Source organism: Pseudorasbora parva, chromosome 5, assembly GCF_024679245.1.
Source record: "Pseudorasbora parva isolate DD20220531a chromosome 5, ASM2467924v1, whole genome shotgun sequence".
Taxonomy (NCBI): Eukaryota; Metazoa; Chordata; class Actinopteri; order Cypriniformes; family Gobionidae; genus Pseudorasbora; species Pseudorasbora parva.
The window spans coordinates 22672816-22696789 of NC_090176.1; the positions used below are offsets into that span (position 1 = coordinate 22672816).

Here is a 23974-nt window from a genome sequence, read left to right on the forward strand (position 1 = left end):
TGAGCGTCTGATAGTTATTAGTGTGGAATTATTTTGCATTGGTGTTTTATGAGAAGAGCGAACACGTCTGACATTGATTCAAAACACCTCGCTCGCTTCCTCTCTGCTGGTCACGTCTTTCAGTGTCACATTCCACCACTCTGGTACTCCTGCTGTCACTTTCGGAAAGTGTCTCTGCCCATCCGGCGTCTCTGTTTCCTTCTCCCTAATGTTTTTCCCTCTGTCTCTCATTGCTCAGCTCTTTAGAAAATTGTAAACACATCAGGATCAGAGTCTGTGAGCTTTGATCCTGTCCAGCCTCTGAGACAGTGGTGTCACTTTGATCTGTTTTGGGTTGGTGGTTCTGGGGTTAGCGATCAATAAAGAAGTCTCCGCTCCTTTGTTTGAAGATGAAGGGCAGCTTGAGAGGATGACCTGCAGAAGGTTTCGGGTGTGAATTAAAGAAGCTGTGTGTGTGGATTAGATTAAGGGGGATCTAGTGCTTAAAGACGCTGCCCTGCTGCATTAAATTAGGGAATGCATTTACAGTACAACGGCAGCTGAATGGCTCTGCTTTGTGAACAGGATGCAAACAAGGATTAAGTTTTGATGTGATGCAGGAATAAAAACAGGCTTTAATGGCAGAGTAGGTAATCCGTTTCCTGTCTGTGCCCTTTAAAGGTGAAGTCTAATGTTTTTGATGTTAAATGTTTCTTCCGATCCTACTAAAATACTTAATATGCAGACAATTACTAGTAAGTTATTTTTAGATTATAAACATTATGGTTCTGTGGAGCTTTCAAAGCACTGCTCTGTTTTATTTGAGCATCCTGACCAGCCTGACACAGCAAATGATGAGAGTTTAAAGTGGGACTGTCCATTTTTTCCATCAGGCACAGAAACACCAAATCAACATAAAAAACTAGCAGTCATCTGCATCTAGGCCAAAAAGTGGCACTTGAACATACCATCAAGACTACAGTCAGTGGCCAAATAGCACATACCTTCTGTGCCAGCATGAGATGTAACTCTCCATACCAGCAGGTGGCAGTAGTCTGAATTCAAAAAGAGTAGTGGAAGAGCTGGAACTGCAGCTATACAAAGCATAAACAAAGGCTATGTCCCAAATGGCACCCTAAACACTTGCGGTACGAGTCTTCCTACGAGTCCACACTTCCGTTATATAGCGCCACTTCGACTGTCAGGAAGAAGTCCGCTGTGTAGCTCATGTCAGTGCGGGCTCCGCAAAAATGCACATCGAAGGCACACAATGACTGCAAAGGGGCACTCACAAGTGCCCTGCTAAAGCCTAAAGTAACAAATGGGAGACACTACTGTCTCATGGACTTAATGTACACATGCACGTGGCAGCCATTATAAGTCCACCAGACCGAGAGTGCATATGAAGTGTGCCATTTGGGACAGGGCCAAAGCAATGTTTGCTTACCAGTGAGCCTGTCCCAATACCCAAAATTGCAGTCTTGGCCCCTTGAAAGCATGCACACATGACTATAAGTGTGGCCTATTGGCCAGGTAATCAATATTTTTACACACTTGCTAGTTTCACACCCATTTAAACACTAGGGCCAAAGACCAAAAAAAATGTGTACAGGAGTTGGACAATGAAAATTAAAAAAACACAATAAATGCATAAATATAAATAATGGCCAATCTTCCCTGATTTTACATTATATCAGTAAGATATAATGTAAGTGTTAAGGTTGAATTAGCTGAGCAATATCTAATATTGCAATCCACCAACATAATGGGAGATATTTCAGAGTTCAAAAGAGCTGGCTCATCTGTGACCAGGACACCAAATCTTTGCAGTGCATCGAGAGCTGTGGTATCCAGGGTAATGTCAGCATACCACCACTTATTATGAACCATATCCTACAGGTGTAACTGTCAACGCAAGAGGAAGCTGTCTAAAAGGGATGTCCAGGTACTAACTTAGATTGGATCAAAAAAAGCATGCTCACTGCAGATTTCCCACTAAAACTGTTCGTTGAGAGCTCCACAGAGTCAGTGTTCATGGCCGTGCTGCATTAGGCATACCTTTGGTCACTAATGCCAATGCCAAAGGCATTTCTTTGGTGCCAACAGTACAAATCGTGTCCTGTGGACAATGTGAAAGATGTATTGTTCTCTGATGAGTCCACCTTCACTGTCTTTCCCACATCCGTGGGAGTTACAGTGTGGAGAAACCCTCAAAGAGGCTTAACACCCGGAGAGTGAAGCATGGGGTGGATCAGTCATGGTTTGGCCTGCAATATCATGGCATTCCCTACTGTTCTGGATGGACACATCACTGCCAGGGACTACCGAATAGGGATGCACTGAAATTTCAGCACCGTCAGATAATGCAATTTTCGTTTTTTGGTCGAAAGAGAAAAATGGCCGCAAATACATGCCTCCCGGCTCCCCTCCTCAGTGTTCAACATTCAAGTTACCATATTACTGCGCATTTTGACACTCCGCTCAATATTCTGCTGTCTACACGTGCAGAGCTCAGTTGCTCACAGCCCACGTTGAATGCTCAAGTTCATCGGAAAAGCAATAGTAATATACGTGTTTCTGTTTGTAATAGCCCTACTGTGCTGTAACATGGCGTGGTATAGCCATCATGGGCAGCACTGGTAAAATGATGCTACCCTCTTGTTCACTGATCTGCTCGTAGGCTTTAATAATAATAGCTTTGTAGGACTATACATTTTTGGGATAATAGCATCATAATGCACCAATAAACACAGCAAGACTTTACGATGAACATGAAACTGAAGTTGAACATGTCATATGCTGCACAGTCACCAGATCTAAATATTTTTAGCTACTTCGCTATTTTGGAGGAGCAATTCAGAAAACATTCTCCTGTTCTGCAAGAGTAGTGGCTCAAAATCCTTGGGGCCACTTTGCAGGACTTGCAGTATCTGTCATTCCTAATATGAATCAATGCTATATTGGGCACATCCTAATAAATTATTGTGGTCCAGTGTTGAATGTGTGGGTTATTGGGACAGGCCCTTTTTCACACCAATTTTCCTTACCATTTGCTTTCGTCTCTTCAGTTTTTCTTCTTGTGAAATAGTTCACTAAGCTGAACAGAGTGAACTCGCATTTACTAATTCACCATGCTTATTTGGCTGATAAACCACAAAAAAAGTTACAATTAGTGCCATTGGTCAAGAATACACTGCAGAACTAGGCTGACACTGTTGGCCCGTCATCAGCTGACTGATAGCTTGGCTTTGTGTGTGAAACCTGTATGAAAACAGTTTTTGCTATTCCTTTTGGTGATGCTAGTTCACCGTTTGACAATCATCTCAATATGTTGTTTTTACACATGACATTAGGAATGTACTTTTAACATTCTGTTTGATACCAATCATCTCATATTTACAGGCTTATAACCATTAAAATATTATACAAATGTAATCTTGGCTGGTTATATAAATATATTAAAACTAAAATGTTTTAATTACACGTTTTAACTGCTAATATCACAACATGATGTACAGTGTGGAAAATATGGAGGTTTGCGAAAGATTGCATTTAATTAAATTAGTTAACATTAAATTTGTTTAGTTTAAGTTACTTATTACTTTGTGTTATATTGATTCAGTATTTATTTAATGTAGGAACATTTATTTGTATTTTCAGGTTATCCACTATCATCAACTCCGATCAGATCCTCGTTCTTAATGACGGGCGGATTGCAGAACGAGGAAGGTCAGTTGTGTGTGTGTGTGTGTGTGTGTGTGTGTGTGTGTGTGTGTGTGTGTGTGTGTGTGTGTGTGTGTGTGTGTGTGTGTGTGTGTGTGTGTGTGTGTGTATAAATTTCTCCTCCATTATTTGTGTTTTGGAGAGAAAAACCTACTGTAAAGATTAAAACGTCACGCCCTTCTTGGCCTTTTTTCCCTCCGAACGGCCAGATGCCAGGCGGTATAAAAGAGGAAATGTGACACCCTCTTCTTCCTGATTGAGTGAAATTCCTTTGGTTCGGTGGAGAGTGAACCATAGAAGACGTGTTGGGACAGACGGGGTCTTCTTCATCCTTGGGAAACCTAAGATCTGTGTGTGATTGTGTCCCAGAGGCGCTGTTCTTGTTATCAGTCGATCTCTCAGTCGATAGTCTTAACCTGAGGGCCGTCTGAGTGTGTCCTCATCTTCCCAGAGACAGGATATAGTCTCTCAGTGTCCAAGCGGTCCACACCCTGCCTGATCGCTGTGTCCTGTCTCACTGCAGGCCCTCAGGTGGTACACACACACACACACGGAGCGTCCCACTAATGGACTTCTCCATTCATCCTGGCCGTTCAGCCCCGGTGTTAACCCCGGGCTCACTGTCCTTCACTTCTGCCCTTTGATATACGAGCTACAGCCAACAGACTGTCCGTAAGACCCGCACACAGCCATCAGGGATGTAAGTCCACACCTCGCACAGTCAGCCCTGACTGACACTGCGATGTAAACACGACCCGCACAGGCTTTTAACCCACAGGAACAGCTTATCGGAATACCCACGTTCACAGGAACAGAGCGAGGTGGGAATGTCCATTCAGGGAGGTGAAGGGTTAATGCTTTCAAAATAGAGGAATTAATAGATACATCTTGTGCTGCTCCTTAACAGGCTGCTTCCTGAAAAGAGACGTCTGTGGTCTGGGAAATCTCTGGGAAAAGGTTTGACGAGGATGGTGGATACTGGGTTCACATGGTCATTGAAAATGCAGTATCAGTATCATTTTTAAATAGTGTTTGTTTGTTGTTTTGGCCTGGGAAATTCATGGCCATTTTTTTACTGAATATAGTTCGTGTTATGCTCAGAAACAAAAAAAGTCAGACATTTTTTATTAAATTAAATAGTGCTGGACAAACGATTATTCACAATTAATCACATCCCTATTCCTGGAGGATAAGAACTGATCATGTTATTCATTTATACAGTGATTACTCTGCTTTTGCGGCTGTTACAGAATGCTTCCTGATATCTTTTTAATACTTCTGATGTGACCTGCCATTATGATGAGAACTTTTTCCCCACACTCATTCCCAGAGCTCAATCCCCCATACTGTGTTTGCTTCAATTTTGATGTCATACTTCCAAGTAATTGATGCCTCAACAAACTTGACCCTAGACCGACCCTCCTAACTCTCTGTTTTAGCAATCTGAGAAAAGACAAGAAAGAGAATGGAGATGTTCCTGAGAGTTTCCTTGCCCTTAAGTGATTTCTGGAGCCAGGAGAAAGCTTTCCTTTGGCTTCCCCCACCCCCTGTAAAGATGAACTGCTCTTTAGTCCTTTTAAGGCGAGCCAGTCCACTTTGGCCGCCATCTTTGCAATGCCATGGTCTGCTGTTTTCTATCTTGGTTAAAGTCAAGCTAATCTCCTATTTTAATAGGGAATGTCAAAGATTTCAAACTGTTGGCTGTGCTGAAATTTAAATAGTTAGTTCCCCCAAAAATGAAAATGATCCCATAATTTACTCACCCTCAAGCCATCCTAGTTGTGTATGACTTTCTTCTTTCAGCCAAACAAAATCAGAGTTATATATTTAAAAAATATCCTGGCTCTTCCAAGCTTTATTATGGGAATGAATGGTACCATAGATTTTGAAGCTAAAAAAGATGTACATCCATCCATCATAAAAGTAATCCATACGGCTCCAGGGAGTTAATGAAGGCCTTCTGAAACTAAGCGATGCATTTTTGTAAAGAAAAATATCAATATTTATAACTTTAATCACTGGCTTCCAGTAACATCAGTACATGAGTCTAGTTCCGGTGGAAAAGTGACCTCTGACCCGATGTAGGCGTGAGGAGTAAGCTTAGGTGAGAGTAGACGTCTGTCACGGTTCAAAGAAATGGAGCTGTATTGTATGGATTACTTAAGGATGGATGCGCTTTTTTGGGCTTTAAAAAACAAGTTACCATTCATTCTGCTTGTTTTTGGCTGAAAGAAGAACGGCATACACACCTAAAATGGCTTAAGGGTGAGTAAATTATGGGTTAATTTTTGGGTGAACTTACCCTTTAACTCCAAAATGTTCAAATAAAAACAAGATCACTGACTTACACTGACCAACACGGACAATGACCAGATAACAGAAAGCACTTTTTAGACATTCCACAACCTGACAAATGCTGATTTAGCATGTTCAATTGGCAAAAACCAACTGACCAACAGCAACCAACACCTTGAATTAGCCTCTACAGCCACCATATTTAATTTTGCAACTTTCCACAAGTGGTCTGTCTGCTTATGTCTCTAACTGCTCTCCGTCTGTAGGCATGAGGAGCTGCTGGCCGCGGGGGGACTGTACGCAGCTATGTGGTTAAAACAGCAGCAAACCCCAGAGTCAGAGGTCTCCACAGAAGAACAACCGCAGGAGCCATAGCAGAGCGGCTGAAACCGATGGAGCGGCGATGATGAATGATGATGGGTGAAATCAATCAGGAAAATGGTAAAAGAGCCCACTGAGCTTTAAAGTTCATCTCAGACGCAGGGGCACCAGACTGCACAGAAGTAATGAACTACGAAGAGTGTTTCTCAGGGAACGATTACACAGGTCTGCTTGAAGATCAACCGATCATTGAGTACCTCTTAATATGTTAAAGGGTTAGCCCGCCTTAAAAGAAATGTCTGTCGTCATTTACTCACCCTCGCATCATTTTTTTTCTTCTGAGGAAAATTAAAAGACTCTTGCCATTTTGGTCCTTAATGACTTTAATTGCATGGAGAAAAAAACACTGACAGATCTCTTTTTATTTCCCACAGAAGGAGAGGTAAATGATAACAATGTTCTTTTTTGGTGTAGTATCCCTTTAATGTTTATTAAACAGCAGTAGTATAAAAATACTGTTATGTGGTGACTATATTCATTCATTTCTGTTACATTGTGTTTTTATTATCACTTCCTTTGTTTACACTCTTATTCATCACAGCAGACTGATGAGGAATGGAAGTATCTCTATCTCTGATCTAAAGATGGGAATTGTACGTAACATGCTCACGTTTCATTCATTTCATAATGCTGAAAGTGTAGTTTTTGGTCAAACTTTATATTTCAGTGTTCATAAATAGTAAATCTAATGAAATATGTACAGTATTTCCCTCGTACATTCAGTTTACTTTGTTTGATTTCAATAACAGTGTCTAGCATGTGCACTTTTAAATAAGTGTTCCCTTTTTTGTCTTTTTTTTTTTTTTCAAAAAGTCCATCTTTAGGCTGAACCAAAAACTTTCACCAAAATGTGGATGCTTTACCAAACCATATAAACCAATGTATTCCAAAGATTTATCTCATCTGTTGTTCACATTTAATGTTTGAGATTTAAAAATGAACATACTGATACATTAAAAAATACTCATCATATACTGTACATTAAACCAGTATTTTAATATGAATGACATGCTAAACTTAAAGGGATAGTACTTAAAGGGATAGAAACTTAAAACATTGGGTGTGTAGTTCACTCAAAAAGGAAAATTCTGTCATAATTTACTCACCCTCAAGTTGTTCCAAACCTGTATAAGCTGAGCTGAACATAAAATAAGAGATTTTAAAGAATGTTGGGAACCAAATAGTTGACATTAGCCATAGACTTCCGTAGTAGGAAAATACTATTCTTTGAAATATGTTTTGTGTTCAGCAGAAGAAAGTAACTCATAGAGGTTTGGAACAACATTAGGGGGAGTCAATAATGACAGAATTTTCCTTTTTGAGTGAACTACACACCCAATGTTTGACATACAGAACCTTTCTTTTTTGATGTATTTGCATATTTTAAAACGTTTTTGAAAGTATTGAATTATACAAGGAATTGAATTTGTAAACTTTTTAAAAGATACATTGCTTTTGAAAAGGTGAAAGTTATTTAAGGGACTTGCATGAACCATGGAAACCTTCAGGAATACAAAGAACAGCCTGTCTCTATCCTTAAAATACTCTCAAAATGATTTCGGCGGCTGCATTTCACACATTATCTGAATTTTATAATGTTATTTTTGTTTCATGTGGAATGTGCACAATTACTTCATTTAACAACAAAGGTTAGAAAATAAAGTTTGTAAATAACAACCCTGACTATGTACAAAAGTTAATTTATTTAGAGTATTTACATCTTTTCACTCCAGCTACGGTTTAACACAAACAATGACATGTATATTCCTTTAAGACAACTGACATTAAATTCATTCATTAAGTAGAACGTGACAGAAATATTTACAGGATAACACATTTCTGAACTATACAAAACCGGATATTTATCTGCAATGATTTAGGCTTAGACATAGAGTTAATGATTGACTACAATGCACTGAGGTTTGATGGGGCTTTGACCCACACACACCAATAGAATGGGAAAAGCTAGAAGGAATTGGAGGCCACGTGGGAGTCCTTTGAAAAGTTTGGGATTAGTAAGTTGTTGTTTTATCTTTTTGTTTTTGAAAGTAAAAATTCTATTCCGTGAGGATGCATTAATTTGATCAAAAGTGACAGTAGGGGCATTTATATTGTATTATATTTCCTACAATAATATTTTATATTGTATTATATTATAACCTGTTCTCAACATTGACAATTATATAATAATAATAGTTACTTGGGCACCAAATCAGCATATTAGAATGATTTCTGAAGTATAAGAGATTGAAATAGAAAATGCTTGTAATATTAAACGTTTTTACTGTATATACGTCAAATAAATGCAGCCTTGTTGAGCATAATAGACTTATTTCATCTCACTTATGTTTCTGAAGAGAGCAGATGCACTGTGGAAAAATGTCATCGTACTATATGTAATTTCTGAAGAATGTGTATGAATTCCCACAGGAGCTGGCGTGGAGCCTGAAATACCTTCTCGTCACTGTCAACATTATCAGTGGTTGGTGTTTAAATGTTTGCGGCGATAAGAGAATACTTCGGACAGAGTGGTTAGTTCAGCGTGGAAAAGAGATCTGACTTAAATACATGCTTGCAGAGACATGTGTCTGCTAGGGTCCAGACATGGTGAGAGAGCATTTCTCATTACTAAATCATGCTGGACCGCCCTGTCCCTTATTGAGCTGAAGGAGGGACAAGGAGATTTGTCCTGAAATGTTCAAGTGAGTGTGAGGTGTGTTTCAGAGTGGCCTTGTCACCATTGTTCAGTTCCAGGCGCGCCCTGTGCGGTGACCCACGGAAGAGCACTCTGGTAAAGGAGCGCGGATGCCCCTGCGCTGAACCCCGGAGAGAGGAGAAGTTCGCATGGGACGCTCCCCACGGGACGCCTTCTACGGAGCAGCAAGCGGCGGAACTGAGGTTCATAGTGAGGACATGTCAGACGCTTTCTCTCTCTGTCCTGCATTTCCGTCTCTTCTTAAGCGCACATTATGTAGTCTCCGTTCCTCAACATCCTGTCAGGGTCTATGTGCATCATCGGGTGAATTAAGTGCGCACACACAGGTAGATCGTTTTGTGTGTGTTTGTGAGAGGAAAGGGCTGGTCATGGATTTGAAGTTTGTGCATTATACAAAATCATACTTCTGGGACTACACGTTGGTTCTTGTTTTCCACGGAAGTACTCCATTGGCGTGTCCGAATTGTGTATTGGAAACGGTAGATTTGGCTGGAAGCGGTCAGTTCGCTCAATTCCTGCTGTTGTCAGTCCTGGGCCGTTTTTGGTACCATAGAGCTGTGGGCAGATTCTGGCAGCCCATGTACTCCTTCCTCATCTCAGCCTCGGTGAGGGGTGGGGTGGAGTTACACGGCGCACCAGCTAAAGTCACGTTCAGCAGACCCAGAGCATCATCACCCAGTCGGGGCATTACAGAACTCTAGTGGATGAAGCGAAGAGAGAACCAGTTTAGTCTTCAAGTCATATGGTAGCTTTGTGTGGCTATATAAGTAGAAGTTCTACAGAAGAACTGAAATCTAAAAGTTGTACCGACTACAAGAATAACACGTCGACCATCAAACCATTTGTCTTGTGACCGTTAAGTTAAAAATGACTTTTTTGGATTTAGGTCTTTTCCACAGAACATAATGTTTAAGAAGATTAAAGTGCATGAGATGTAGGTCATCATAAAGGTAGAAGTAATCTGTAATTTTGGAGTTTGACCAAATGTCTCCTTTCACTTTTCATAAAGAAATTAGCATCTATAGGAATTTGTGAACAGGGAGGAACAGGAACAGTGAGCCATTCATTTACTATGAATCTTTATTGTTAGTTAATAAACATACATCTGTTCATTTGTTAATTCACATTAGCTCATTCATTAGCCACTATACGTAAATGCTAGACGAATAACAGTGCAGTAAATTGTAAAACTATTAGCAGGTATGAACAATAAACCATGGTGTTTATGATTACTATAATGATGTCAGACTCTTACGCTGTTGACGTAGTGTAAACAGTGCATAGCTTTCTGGTTCTACGTGAACCGCGTCGGCCAATGGTCAGCCAGCATTATGGAAACGCTGCACTGTTTACACTACAGCAACAGAGTAATAGTCTGACACAGGCTAGAAGACATTTTTGGAATAAAGCTGTTGTTTATTTATTTTTTTAATGTTTCTATATGTTTTCTAAGTGTATTCTTGTCGCTTTATAAAATGAAAGTGGCTGAACCACTGGAGTCACATGGACTATTTTAATGATGTTTTAATGCATTTCTGGGTCTTAAAAGTGTTACTTACATTGCTCTTTATTGAGCAGTTGGAGAGCTCTCTGATTTCATCAAAAAATATCTTAATCTGTTGTCTTAGATGAACGAAGGTCTTACAGGTTTGGAACAACATGAGGGAGGGTAATTAATGAATTTTCATTTTTGGTTAAACTAACCCTTTAAAAATAAGGTGAATGCCATTTTTGTACAATAAAATGGAGTGATCCGAACAGCCCAAATTCATAAAGTATGGCTGCGTAAAGTCTCACCTTACTGAGGTGGTCTATGAGGCAGTCAGATGGGTGCAGAGAGGCCCAGAATTGAGCTGTGTTATCCCAGGGCAGCCCGTTCAGCAGCACCACATTGACGTGTTTGAGCGATCCCATCAGTCTCTTGTTGAGGGCCCCGCTGTAGCTCTGCTCCACAAAGAGCAGCACCCGACTGGCCTTGCATCCGGCCAGATCCGCCAACAGCTCCCCCACTGAATAACGCTCCTTCAGATCTGCCTGGAGGAGAAGGGGGAAAAAAATCAGTTTTCAGATAGTTTGGCTTAAAATGCAATTTATTAAAGGATCAATCAACAAAAAACTGTTATTATGAAGCAATATCATCATAATTTAATGTTTCAGAGACCGTTCAAATTTTTTCCGATTTTTAAGTTCTCTTATGCTCGTATACTTCGTTTATTTGATCAAAATAATTTACAATTAATATAACAATGTTAATATACTTTTAATATTGCGAAATATTACAGTTTAAAACAACAAAGCTGAATTTTCCGCATCATTAGTCCAGTCTCAAAGTCACATGATTCTTTAGAAATCATTCTAATATGCTGATTTGCTGCTCAAGAAACATTTATGATTAGTATCAATGTTGAAAGCAGTTGCTTAATGCTGCCTAATTTTTTTTCCAGCATATTTTTAAAAGAACAGTATTTATTTGACATAGAAATCTTTTGTAACATTATAAATGGCTTCTTTCACTTTGATAAATTTAATGGATCCTAATATTGGGATTTATTTTTATGGTATTGTATTTTACTATTAATTAAAAATATTGAATAATATTAATATGAAATAATAATATAAAGTATATTAAATCAATTATGAGAGAATAATATAGCATTACTTATATATTTTCCCCTTCATTTTTCTATAATTTTCATGTAAGGAACTTTAAGAGGAGAGCTGTCATCCATTTGTCCTGATATTCATGCTAATGGCAGGTGTTGAAATGAACAGTTTGCCAAACTCTTTCTACTTTAAGAAGAAATGAGCAGCTTTCCTGTGGGAAGCCAAGCGTCTGGTGGCCCTGATCCTGTGTGGTCCTTGTCTCTCAAGCCCCCCCTTTGTCACTACATCCCTGTCTGGGGATCAGGTTGTTGCCTTTGTCCCTAGAGAGCCTGTCCCTATTGTCATAGAAGGGTGGGCTTTACTGTGCAGTCTGCTCCCTTCTGTTTCCCCTGCTCTAAACATATGGCCGGGATTACTGACCACCTCTTTGCAAAGGATTGTGGGATTTTAGTGAAACAACATGAGTGTACTTTATAATTAAATGTGTGCACAGTTTCTGGAATGATTGATAATGATAGATGAAAGAGGCATGAGGTGGTTTGGATGGTCTATTGTGAGTTGATAAAAAGACCAGTCTTTGTTTCTTAATAAGATTGGAGATTTAAGATTGTGCAGTATTTTTCTATGAAATTTGATCTAATCTCTCTCGTCTTTTTTGTTAAGTGATGAGTCTGCTCTGGGTTGTCCGTGTGCCTTAAGGGAACAAGGTTTTATGAAACATCCACTTCTTGGATGTTTGCTGCACAGGTGGCATTCTCGTTAGCAGTACTAAAAATACTCCATGGGCTCGTAGCGCAAGAGCCGCCAAAGTGCAAAGCGTCTACATATTCATCTCTTCCAAGAAATGAAACCGAATGTACGGATGAGAGTCAACCAGAAGTCAACTCCCATAGCATAATACTTTTATCCTTTGGTTAGTGGGCACTTTGAAGTGGTGGGCTTGGGGAAACACGTTGGATTAATTTATGGGAAGATAAGAGATTCTTAAACTCTTCTTATTCCTCTGTGCTTCCTGGAACCCCACATTTAAAACAAATCTACTTCAGCACCTTCAGAATAGCATAGTAGACCTGACTGTGAAAATACAATCCTGTTACAAGACCGCCACTGAGCTATTTACAAAAAAACAAAAAAACAAAACAGGTTTTAAACAACTGCTCAAAGGTGAGGTTCTGAAAGTAAAAAATCGAATGGAGGGGGAAATATAAATAGATTTTTTTATGGTAATGTATGGACCTTTAATAACACACCTACCGTGATTTCTGACATTAGGCGACATGCTTCTGTAGAAGCCATAAGTGTGATTTCAAATTCAGTTTTAAACAGTTGTGTTTAATAGCTTTTTCTGAGTGAAGAACACTAACCATAGTCCTAAAGAAAATGATCCTGCATTCAGAGAAGCTGCTGTTCCTGCAAACATGGAATTTGTGCCAAAAGTTCTCTAGCTTTTAAACACTTCTCAAAAGACAATCCACATTGGTCACCTCTTTTTTTTCTTTTTTTTTTCTATAAAATATTTCACTATATATTGACTATTTTAAAATGTCATTTATTCATGTGATAGCAACCCTGCATTTTCAGCATCATTATTCCAGTCTTCAGTTTCACATGATCCTTCAGAAATCATTCTAATATGCTGATTTGCTGCTAAAGAAACATTTCTTAAGAACATCATTTATTTGAAATTACGGTGACCCGGAAGGGACACGTTCAGTTCACTTAGTTTTGTTATGGCCATGAGATATTCATTTGTGGGAAATTCATAGGAACATGATAAGTCGTGGCCACGAGATTTTGTCGAGATAACACATCCTTATGTCGTGGCCACGCTATGTAAAGGCCACAACTTTATATAATAATTTCTTAATGATGCACTTTTTCTTGTATTATTATATATATATCCAAATATTATTATATGCCTATTCATTTCTGATTATTCCAGGTTGATATGGTTGTGCAGGTTGTTATCACAATAAACTCATGGTTAACATATTATATTATATAAATATATATTATATATTGTTATATTAAATATATTATTCCCTCAACATTAGGATCTTGATGATGAAATATTATCACATCTCCATATGTCATTAATATGTTGTGGCCAGGACAAAACTACGTGAACCGAACATGTCCCATTCTGGTCACCGTATAAAAGAGGGTTTTTTTGTAACGATTTAAAAGAAAGAACTCACTTTTGATCATTTTAATGTGTCCTTGCTGGAATAAAAGTAAATATATCTGTTTATTTGTATATTTCTAAGTTTTAGTTTTTAGGTGTATTTATACTTTTATTATATATGATTCAAGATGCTTCATGGGATTAGTTTGTTCACTAAAAAAAAAATGTTTTTTACTGCTTGTTCAAATTGCTTAACAAAACCGAGCTAAAGCAATACAATTGCTATACATTTTGCCCTAAGTTAAATTGATTGTGTTCAATCCACTTAAATATAAGTCAAATTTAAGTCAAACTTAATCCATTTGTGTTGAGATTACATTAATGATTTGTTGCATTACCTGAAAATGGGCAGGGCTTTTTAGTTCCCAACATGCTTTGCATATGGCTAAATCAAGAGTGAGTATATGTTGTTATTTTATATGTAAAAGTGTTATTTTATGTATTTTGGAGCGAAATTACAAAGGGGTAGGTGTTTAATAGAGTTTAATATTCAATTATGTTAGAATTATTAGAACAATTGAAATGCTTGTGGGTTACCATTGTGGACAAGAGTGGAGCATTTGCTTAGGCTGTGGACTAAAACATCTAATGTTATATTGGCTTTGCTGAAAGAGCTTTTAATGCTTAGCATTTAAGATGCTAATGTGTGCTATTGCTAGCTAAAAGTTTGTCAACATATATGAAATTGAAGTGGATTAATGAGTATATGAAATTAAATGTCTGAAACATGATGGAGTGATATAAAATTCACTTTAAAACTACTCAAGTTTTAAGTCACTTAAAATATATTCATTCCATGATGTTGATGATACATGATTCATTTGTTACATTTACATTTAATCATTTAGCAGACGCTTTTATCCAAAGCGACTTACAAAAAAAATTTGTGTTAAACAAACATTATGGGCTCTATTTTAACGATCTGAAACGCAAGTGTCAAAGCGCGAAGCGCAAGTAACTTTGTGGGCGGGTCTCGGCGCTTTTGCTATTTTCCCGGGCGGGATAAATGGCTCTTGCGCCCGGCGCAAATCTAAAATGGGTTGGTCTGAAGTAGCTTCATTATTCATAGGTGTGGTTTGGGCGTAACGTGAATAAACCAATCAGAGCGTCATCCAACATTCCCTTTAAAAGCCGGTGCGCAAGTTCCATTATAGATTGCTATTATTATGGCGTATTTACCAGACGCACGCCAGGAGCGGTTCACAGCCGAGGAGACTGATGTTCTTGTAAGAGCAGCCCTTACGAAACAAAAATATATTGCAGTATATTGAAAAAATTTATGCAATACATTAGGCAATATATTCACATATATGGGATTTAATATTTATATTTTTCAATATATTGAAAGCGGCAATCATTTGTATATTTTACAATATATTACATGAATATATAATATATTTTATAATACCATCAATTTATTATTCCATATATTTACAATATATTAAAATATATTTCAAGTAATATATTGGTAAATATATTTTCCTTTCGTAAGGGAGTAAAAGACAGAGAAGTTGTGTTGTATGGGGATGGGAGAAACCCACTCAAAATAGTGTCGGTTAAACAGTTTTTTCAGTTTTTCAGTCAAATTTTTTTTTCTTTTTTTTTTTCTTTTTTTTCTCCTGGTTCTTGACGGACAAACCAATTTGTCAGATGTCCTTATATACATATATGTGTTGCCACTATTGGGCAAACAGGTCTGATCCTTAATTACTACAATTAGCCTGAATAATTTGTAAGCTAGACATCTTCGTGGCACACCACAATGTGTTAATATTTTTTTAGTGTAACAATTTATGATTTGCAAAAATAACTGTTGCATCTGTGTAGATTACATGAGCAAAGTGTATGCGCGTTGTGCACGCTATACATTATGGTCAAGCATACGCCCTTAAAATAGCATAATGAACAACGCCACTGACTTTAGACCAGGTTTTTTCTGGTCAGTGGCGCAATTGTTTAATGGAACAGCAAAATAGCACCAGGGATTATTTGCGCCGGAACACAACTCCTTTTTTGCGCTGAACCGCCCAGGGAGCGCAAGTTCATTCACTAGTTTAGCGACGTGCTTCTGTGGAAGGAAAAGCGTGCTTTGCGTGGGTGCAAAATAGGAATGACACATGCGTCGGTGTACAAAGTCAATTGCGCTGGGTGCAAGATAGGGCCCAATTTGTTCATGTGGGACCGATTTACACAGTTAAATCATGTAAAAACAATGCACTTTTTTTCAGTGCCTCATACACAAGTATTGTACCTTTTTAGTCTTTTTTTCTAATAAAAAAATTAAATATTTGAAATGTCTGTAGGCGAGATGAATGGGGAAAATACTTTGGGAACCGAGGCAGCTATAAAAATTAGGCAGATATGTTTGTACTCTAGTGATTGTGTTTTTTTTCCCCATGATACTAGAAGTTTGAACATAACTTCAGTGTATCCACTCCCGATGCAGTACTAGTTATACTATACTACATGTCTGATCAGACACACGCACTCACAATGCCGTTGTTATTGCGGTCCCAAAGCAGCATGGTGCCGTCGTTGCGTGTGGGGCTGTTCAAGTACAGAACCAAAGAATCTGCACAGTGCTGCTTTCGGCAGATATAGGAAATGTGGTTCCTGATCACCTCTTTCTCTGTGGCTGGATACATCCCCTCTGTCTCTTTAGCTGTGGGAATAAAGAGAGTTATTAAATGTAAAGCATTAGAGTCAATTACCTTTTCGCGAAACCTTAATAAAAGCTGAAATGACTTCAAAAGTCCTCTGACCTGCTACCTGTCCGTTCCCAGCAAAGAATGTCTTGATGTGGTCCTTATGGAAGCCGTTATTCTTTAGCATCTGGTAGAAGAGCTGCAGGTTCTGCGCATGCCGCTGGTATGTTATCTGCTCCTGCCAGCCACCTGCGCGTCCACAGGTCAAAGGTTACGTTAAAAGAGCTGCATTCCTGAGACCGCTGATAAGTCCAAGTATTCGTCCATGCAGTATTTCAAACATCAATAAGCTATAGGGTCAGATCATACAAATGAGTTCTTTGACTCAGTGTTTTTGTACCTGACAAGAGAACAGCATGATCACAGGTCTGGTAGAGGCGGCAGGACAGGTGTGTGGCCAGGCGTTGCTGATGGCACCGTCGGGTGTTTTTATTGAGCTCGCAGCTGGAGATGGGCGCGCTGGGGCTGGTCAGTGGCAAAGGCTGTGGGCATCTGGCAAAGTCTGGGTGATCTACAGCAACAACCACATCACTTAGCTTTGAGCAGCATCAAAAAGCAGGAGAGAAGAATTTCAGTAACTTCATTTTAGTCGTGTTTGAACTCAAACATGACATGCTTGAATGTAATAAATATAATATGTCGTACTGTCAAATTATGGGGATTGAAAATGAGCTATTTCTATAAGAATCTGTGCAATTGGGAATTTTGTGTTCTGTTTGACCAAGTGTGTTTGGTTTGAAAGTGATTATAGACAATGGAATTATCAAAATATCACTAATCTGACCACACCTTAATGCTGCTGAATTGCTGTAATTACTAGATAACTCCAACGTTTTACTCCGAGCTGTTTGTGTACTCTGACTCATAATGATGCATTTCTTTATTAACACCAAACTAAATCTAATTGGAGCAGTCAATAGACGAAACCACAATATAATGAGTAACAGATGTTATGAAAATGCCTCAACATTGTCAAAATATTATTCAACTCTGCTATAGCTACATTAAACTTATTTTAAAGTCTTATTTTTTGATTATTTTAGCACTATTTAGACATTAACAATACTCAGTTACAGGAATTATTACATTTATATAATGTTGAGCTGATTATGAAATATTTCAGAGCTGTTTTCGCAGTCGGAATTCTATGGCAACGCTTCATGTCATAATGTATCTGTAATTTGAGCAATCAGTAGATGAAACCACAATATGACAAGTTGCTATGCAAATGCCTTATTAATAAACAGATTTAGCTGGCTGTTAGAAAGTTATTTAACTGCAATGGCTACTATAGACTATTATTTTTTTATTATTATTTTTGCATTTCAATATTAAAAATGTTCATTTAATAAATGAATTATTTAACAGAACTATTATGAAATAACTGCATTTTACTTCCATTTTTAGTTTCATCACATAAATACCAAAATGACTTTAATGAACAATGGATGATTTTGTAGTGCATGCACTCAGAAAAAAACATTGGGTTAAAAACAACGCTAATCGCTGGTTTATAACAACCCAATTCCTGGGTTTGTCCATTTTCAATCCAACTTGGGTTGTTTTTAACCCAGCATTTTTAGAGTGTGCTTTACTGAAATAAGAGTTCTAAGAAATCACACTTGTATCAGTGATAGCAACAACAACAAAATAGTTGGTAACAACACTTTATTTTAAGGTGAAGTAGTTACACGTTACTATCATATATTTACTATAGTAATAACAGTAAATTATGCATTATTACAAATAACTAACCCTAAACTAAACCCTAACCACCACTGTAACTCTACAGTAAGAACATGTAATTAATATTACTCCATACTTATTTGAGTAAGTATGCATCTATACGTCACCTTAAAATGAAGTGTGACCAAATGTTTTCTTAGCAGTAAGAAATGCTCTCTGTCTGTGAATCATTTGGCTTAGCTGATATCAGATTTATTGTGTTTAGATGGTGGATTTTTGGAAGCAGAGGAAGTGTTTACAAAAAGGTGGGAGTTAGCAAAATGGATAAAATCACTTACAGAACCTTTAAATAAGCCATATTCGGGTCTCATTCCCTTCTATTCAGTAGGCAATTAACTTTTTAATGTTTATTCTGGCATAACTGTGAATTGTGCTTCCTTCTTTCCTAGAGTCATTGACATTCCAGAGATAATTAAACCTGTTCAACCTCACAATTTGTTGACTCACCTACACAGCGCAGGCGTTGTGTCCGGTTGCTATCTTTCACTCCCATAACCAGAGGGAGAAAGTGAATCTCACAGAGTCCGCTGCTGTGCTCCACGCGGCCAGGCCTGGCCACCGTAGTCCTGCGGGCCCTCGCTCGGCTGGCCATGCGATCGCTGCGACTCCTCCTCCGCTTCAGCTGGTTCTGGCAGCGTGTTTTCACAGCCATCGTCAAGCACTCCTCTCCTGTATATTTTGCATGAAACAGTTCATGTACAGACGCAATCTGCTGATAGATCAGCTGCCGTTTGCAAACTGGGGTCCGGGGACCCCCAGGGGCCGGAAGGGAGTGAACTATTAAAGTAAAATATACATAAATAATTTAAATGTGTTATCTATTTTTATTTATTGTTATTCATTGATTCATATTTTATTTATTAAGCTTTGTTGGGAATCTTTTTTTTTTTGTCCCAAAACAAATAAGTGATTTTAGATTTGTAATCATTTTTCCTGTGTATAAATTGGGTGTTTTTAAGGATGATCATATTTTGGGGGGTTGTGGTTTCTAAAAGTTTAAAAGCCCCTTGCCTAGATAGTTATAGTTGTTTATTGAAACATTAATCCAAGCAACAATCCCTTATAAGACGGATGTTTTTGGTTTATTGCTTGGTGATTATTCACAAACATGCCAGCGTCAATATTTGTGTGAAAACCACATGATTCGGATAAATGAGAACATTCAGCATCATTTGTCCAGGGTTTATTGCTCTGCCGTTGTCATGTGATCGTCCACCTGGCTTTAATAAGAACGAGCTGCCTGCAATACTAATTTGTCCCCTGAGAAGGTGACAAAGAGAAACTGTCCTTTCAGAAAAAGCAATAATAATGACTTTTAAACAGGCATAGCATCAGTCTGGGCAGAGCAGCTTGCATTCCTCCAGTAATCTGCCATAACTCCAAACTATCCATTCAAGCACATGCCGCACTTTAGACAAGACTGCAGCGGGGATATTGACGCCAAGCAATTTTTATCAGCTTCACGCTGAGGAAGCCTGAATTAGGCAGCGGCGCAGGAGGTGTAATCACAAGCCATTATAAATCCATTTCACTTAACAACTAAAATCGCTTCTCATAATGAAAGGTTTCCTTGGCTGGCTGTGATCTGGGAATGTGGGGTAAGACAGCATCAGTAGCCCTAATGAGTCTCTCTCTGTGGTCAGTTGTATCCGGAGGCCCATTACAAAAACGCAGAGAGACTTGGGATGATTTTAAATGTGGCCAGAACGAAACCCAGCTTTCATTCCAGTCTCTGATTATCACCACATCTTCAGAAGAGACGGTCAAGCTTGGACACAGCGAGACTTGAAAACGATTCCAGATTTGAACTGAGTCACACAAGCCCTGCTGCCTTGAGCTCACCAGAGCATATTTGTTTATCATTTCTAACGTGTCCGCTCATTATTGCCCTTCCTGAGCTTCACTTTGCCTTCAGTCACCGAATATATTTCTTGAAACAATTTCACTCGAGGAAGGCTTGAGGCCGGATATGTGCGCTTGGCCTTCAAGAATCGTCTTTAAATGAGAGTTGATTTAAATGTATTTACATAATTGCCATGGCTGTGTCCAAAACCAAAGGCAGGTTCATCAGAGAATCCTAAACACAATGTATCACGGTTTCCAAAACTGCACAAAGCCGCAAAACTGGTTTCAACAATAAGAAGTGTGTCTTGAGCACCAAATCGGCATATTAGAGTGATTTCTGAAGGATAATATTGCAGAGAATTTTCAAAAACGTCCCCAAACTTATGTACATAGTGTAGATGGAGTAATAAATGGAGTAGAACATATAATTTGTGTATAAATGTACTCCTTTCAACACATTTTTTCCACAAATGCCCTAACCAAACAGAGGATTGTGGGATATCATAGGCACTGAAGGACACATCTATGTTTCCTTCAAACAGTCACCAGATGACAGCATCTCCGTAGCAGGATTTTAGTGCTGGATATGGATATCTCTTGATTCCGTCCTACCAGCATAATGTACAATCCCATATGAAATCATATTCTAGATATTAAATGGCTTTGTTCTAGATGCTATTAGTACATCAGCTGCCAATGTGATACTTAAAGACAATCCAATACTTACTTTAATACTTTTTGTTTCACAGCGATGCCATGGAGGTGTAGTTCCCGAAAGAACCTTTCAGCTAACAGTTCTTAAAAGAACCATTTTTCTTAGTGTGAAGAAGATTTTTCCACTATAAAGAACCTTTTGTGCCGTGGAAAGGTTCATTGGATGTTCTTCATGGAAACTTTGATGCCTATAAATAACCTTTATTTTCTCTAGTAGATCAAATAAGATTTTATCACAGCAACTTCTCTTTCTTTCAGCAGGTGCAAATGTTCATGTTTAGTGACGGGTTGACTTGTGCCCTTCGCTATAGTGAACCGGGGGCACAGCTGGGCACTGAACCCAGTGTTAAGAGCTGAACTCTCAGTCAGGAATGAATTATTGACCACTCTTATTGTGAATGCATGACTCTCGGCTCAGTCGTGCGTCTGCCCTCCACTTTCCCTGCAGGGGGTCTGTGGTCCGACTTCCTAAGAGCAGATCCTTGTGCAGACCTCTCAGACTCAAGTCCCAAGGCAGATGACCTTAGTTTTAGATTTCAACACTTCAGGATATAAACAGGCTTTTTAAAGTTCACTATTGAAATCACAGAGGAAGACTTTTACCCAACTTACAGTCTATACCTCTTTGCGTGACGCTTCTCTGTTGTTCACTTCTGCGGGATGTTTTTCCTATTCCTCAATGCCCATCCCTTAAGAGTTTCATTTTAGTATATGAAATTATATGTAATTATTGTATGCCGTTTAGCTGCTGTAAATGCACATTATTATGGTATTATAGTAATTAATTATAATGATATTTAATGTCATTATAATTAGTAAGGTGTCCTGATAGAAGCTAATGTGTAACACCATTTTTCACCATGGCAGTTTACACCAAAAATGTCACGACATACTGCAATAGAAATAATCATTTGGAACTGTCAACATATTAACATATTTAATACTTTTGATTTTGAGGTCCTAAACGTTATTAACATTTTCTATATTTTTACATGGCTGGTGTAAAAAAGGTCACATGGATAGTTTAATTCCAGTTTGCCCCTTTAAAATGTATCAGAGTTCAATTAAACATATGTGGCTCTATTATTAATGTATTTAGTCTCATAAATCATTATCAGTTTAGACTTTATTTTAAAGTGAAATAGTTACATTACTTACTCAAATAAGTAGTAGGCTACAGTTATGTTTGGAGTTTGGTTTAGGTTAGTTATTTGTAATTTCGTATAGTTTACTGTTATAGTCTATATAATAGCCTACTATAATAAGTACATGCAATAAGCTAACGTGTAACTATATGTCACCTTAAAATAAAGTGTTATATGATCATAATACAGTGGTCATTCACATTTCTTCATTTGTTCAATTCGATTTCAAAGTATTGTTACATTTAAACTAGAACTATACAGTTATTCTTTGATAATCTCTTCACTGACAATACCAGAATAACAATAATTTATTGTTTGCAACTTTCTTTTGGGTCTAATGAGCAACTGAACATTTTTTTCGTTCTCTTGCAACTGATTTAAAACTTCTTTCATTTGGCTATCTGAGAGTTCATTGGAATAAATGGCTTCATTGATTGGGTTCAGTAGCCTATTGAAAACTAAAACAACACTTGAAGCGGAAATTATTACTGCCATTGATTAATTCACTAAAGCAAAATGTTCTATGCACTTATTTTAAATGTTAGGTTTGACATATCAGATTCGGTTCACTCACCCAGATAAATGCCGTCCATATGTGCACATTTCTTCTTGGTTATGTTGAAGTCCACATAGAACAGAACGACCGGGTGTCCGAAACTCTCGCCGGGACTGGGGTCCAGTAGCAGCACGGCGTCATGCGCGCTCGCTCCGGGGTACAGCTCTTCATTCGTCCTGCTCTCATCATCCGCGCTCGTGTCCACCGAGAAGCCGTTGTGCTTGGACTGCAGCGCACCGCTGGAGTATGAATCCGGCAGGATCGCGAGCACTTTCCCCGAGCCGGACTCGGACACATACACGACCACCCCGCTCAGATGCAGGTGGGACATCTTCTTGCACTCGCTTTCCGCCAAGGACACCCTCCGGCACAGGTTGAGCTTCAAGTACTGAAGCCCAGTTCTGACCCAGCGGTCCAGACGAGACCCGCAGCACTCGCCAACGAGTAAAGCGCATATGAGAAGAGAGACGCACTGGAGCTTCATGCTTTGGCTGTGTAAAGAACTGTTTTGATGTCCTCGGTTGTGTGTTGTAGGCAAAGTTACTTTTAAAAGAGCGTTGCTCCGCTGGATGTGTTTGTTGGACACTCGGGGGTCGTGTGAAGTTTGGAGAGATGCAGCTGTCTTTATTAAAGGTGCTCAGAGCAGCATCCAGATGGGAAGTAATGTGCAGTAACTCCATCCCACAGGCTCTGGCATGCTGTTTAACGGAAGAGGGAGGGAGAGAGAGAGAGAGAGAGAGAGAGAGAGAGAGAGAGAGAGAGAGAGAGAGAGAGAGAGAGAGAGAGAGAGAGAGAGAGAGAGAGAGAGGATGTATGGAGCTGCCTGTCAGGTAATTCCCATTAACCAAATGATTCTTTAACAGACTTAATTACCTAATTTTATGATTAGCCTATCAAAAATATAAATTGCAACCCCTGATCTATTAGAGAGCAATACAGTCATTTCAGTGATTGCAACTTAAAAACATTATGTTGAGATACAGTTATGCCTGCACAGGGTTGGCAGTTTTAGATTAATTTGATAGGCATATGCCTTACTTAAAATAATTTAGCAATTTCAAAACATATCACATCAAACTTTTTCAGTTATCAGTAGCTTAATTATTTAAGACAGAGCCTGGATGTAATGTTTTTTTTTTTTTAATCCTTAAAAGAAAAAATGGGGTCACTTGACACAATACAGTGGTGCTGCATGAGGGGAGAGAGAGATCAAAAACATGATGCTTTTATTTTCATATATAGCCTACACTGTACAAAAAAATATATTGTTGGCTTAACTTAAAAAAGTAAGTAACCTGGTTGCCTTAAAATTTTGAGTTCATGGAAATAAAATTGTTGAGTTTATACAATGAAGAAAATTGTTTTAATAAATAGAAACTC

At 38.5% G+C, this 23974-nt stretch overlaps 2 protein-coding genes across 2 annotated transcripts in view; one reads left to right on the forward strand and one right to left on the reverse strand.

The window, feature by feature from the left end:
- The window catches only part of abcb6b (ATP binding cassette subfamily B member 6 (LAN blood group) b), a 43997-nt gene extending 35376 nt beyond the window's left edge, over window positions 1-8621 (forward strand). Inside the window, exons 17-18 of the mRNA XM_067443507.1 lie at window positions 3640-3708; window positions 6264-8621. Coding sequence (XP_067299608.1) covers window positions 3640-3708; window positions 6264-6372 — 178 coding nt within the window. The 3' untranslated portion in view covers window positions 6373-8621. The remainder of the gene's footprint in view (window positions 1-3639; window positions 3709-6263) is intronic.
- Window positions 8622-8624: 3 nt separating this feature from the next.
- On the reverse strand, window positions 8625-23292 carry si:ch211-67e16.11 (uncharacterized). The gene is made up of 7 exons (XM_067443508.1): window positions 22613-23292; window positions 18782-19003; window positions 16929-17099; window positions 16646-16777; window positions 16376-16545; window positions 10892-11128; window positions 8625-9791 (listed from the first exon to the last, which is right to left on the reverse strand). The coding sequence occupies exons 1-7, from the start codon at window positions 23076-23078 to the stop codon at window positions 9603-9605; spliced, it is 1587 nt and encodes a 528-aa protein (XP_067299609.1). The 5' UTR covers window positions 23079-23292; the 3' UTR covers window positions 8625-9602.
- Window positions 23293-23974: the final 682 nt, after the last annotated feature.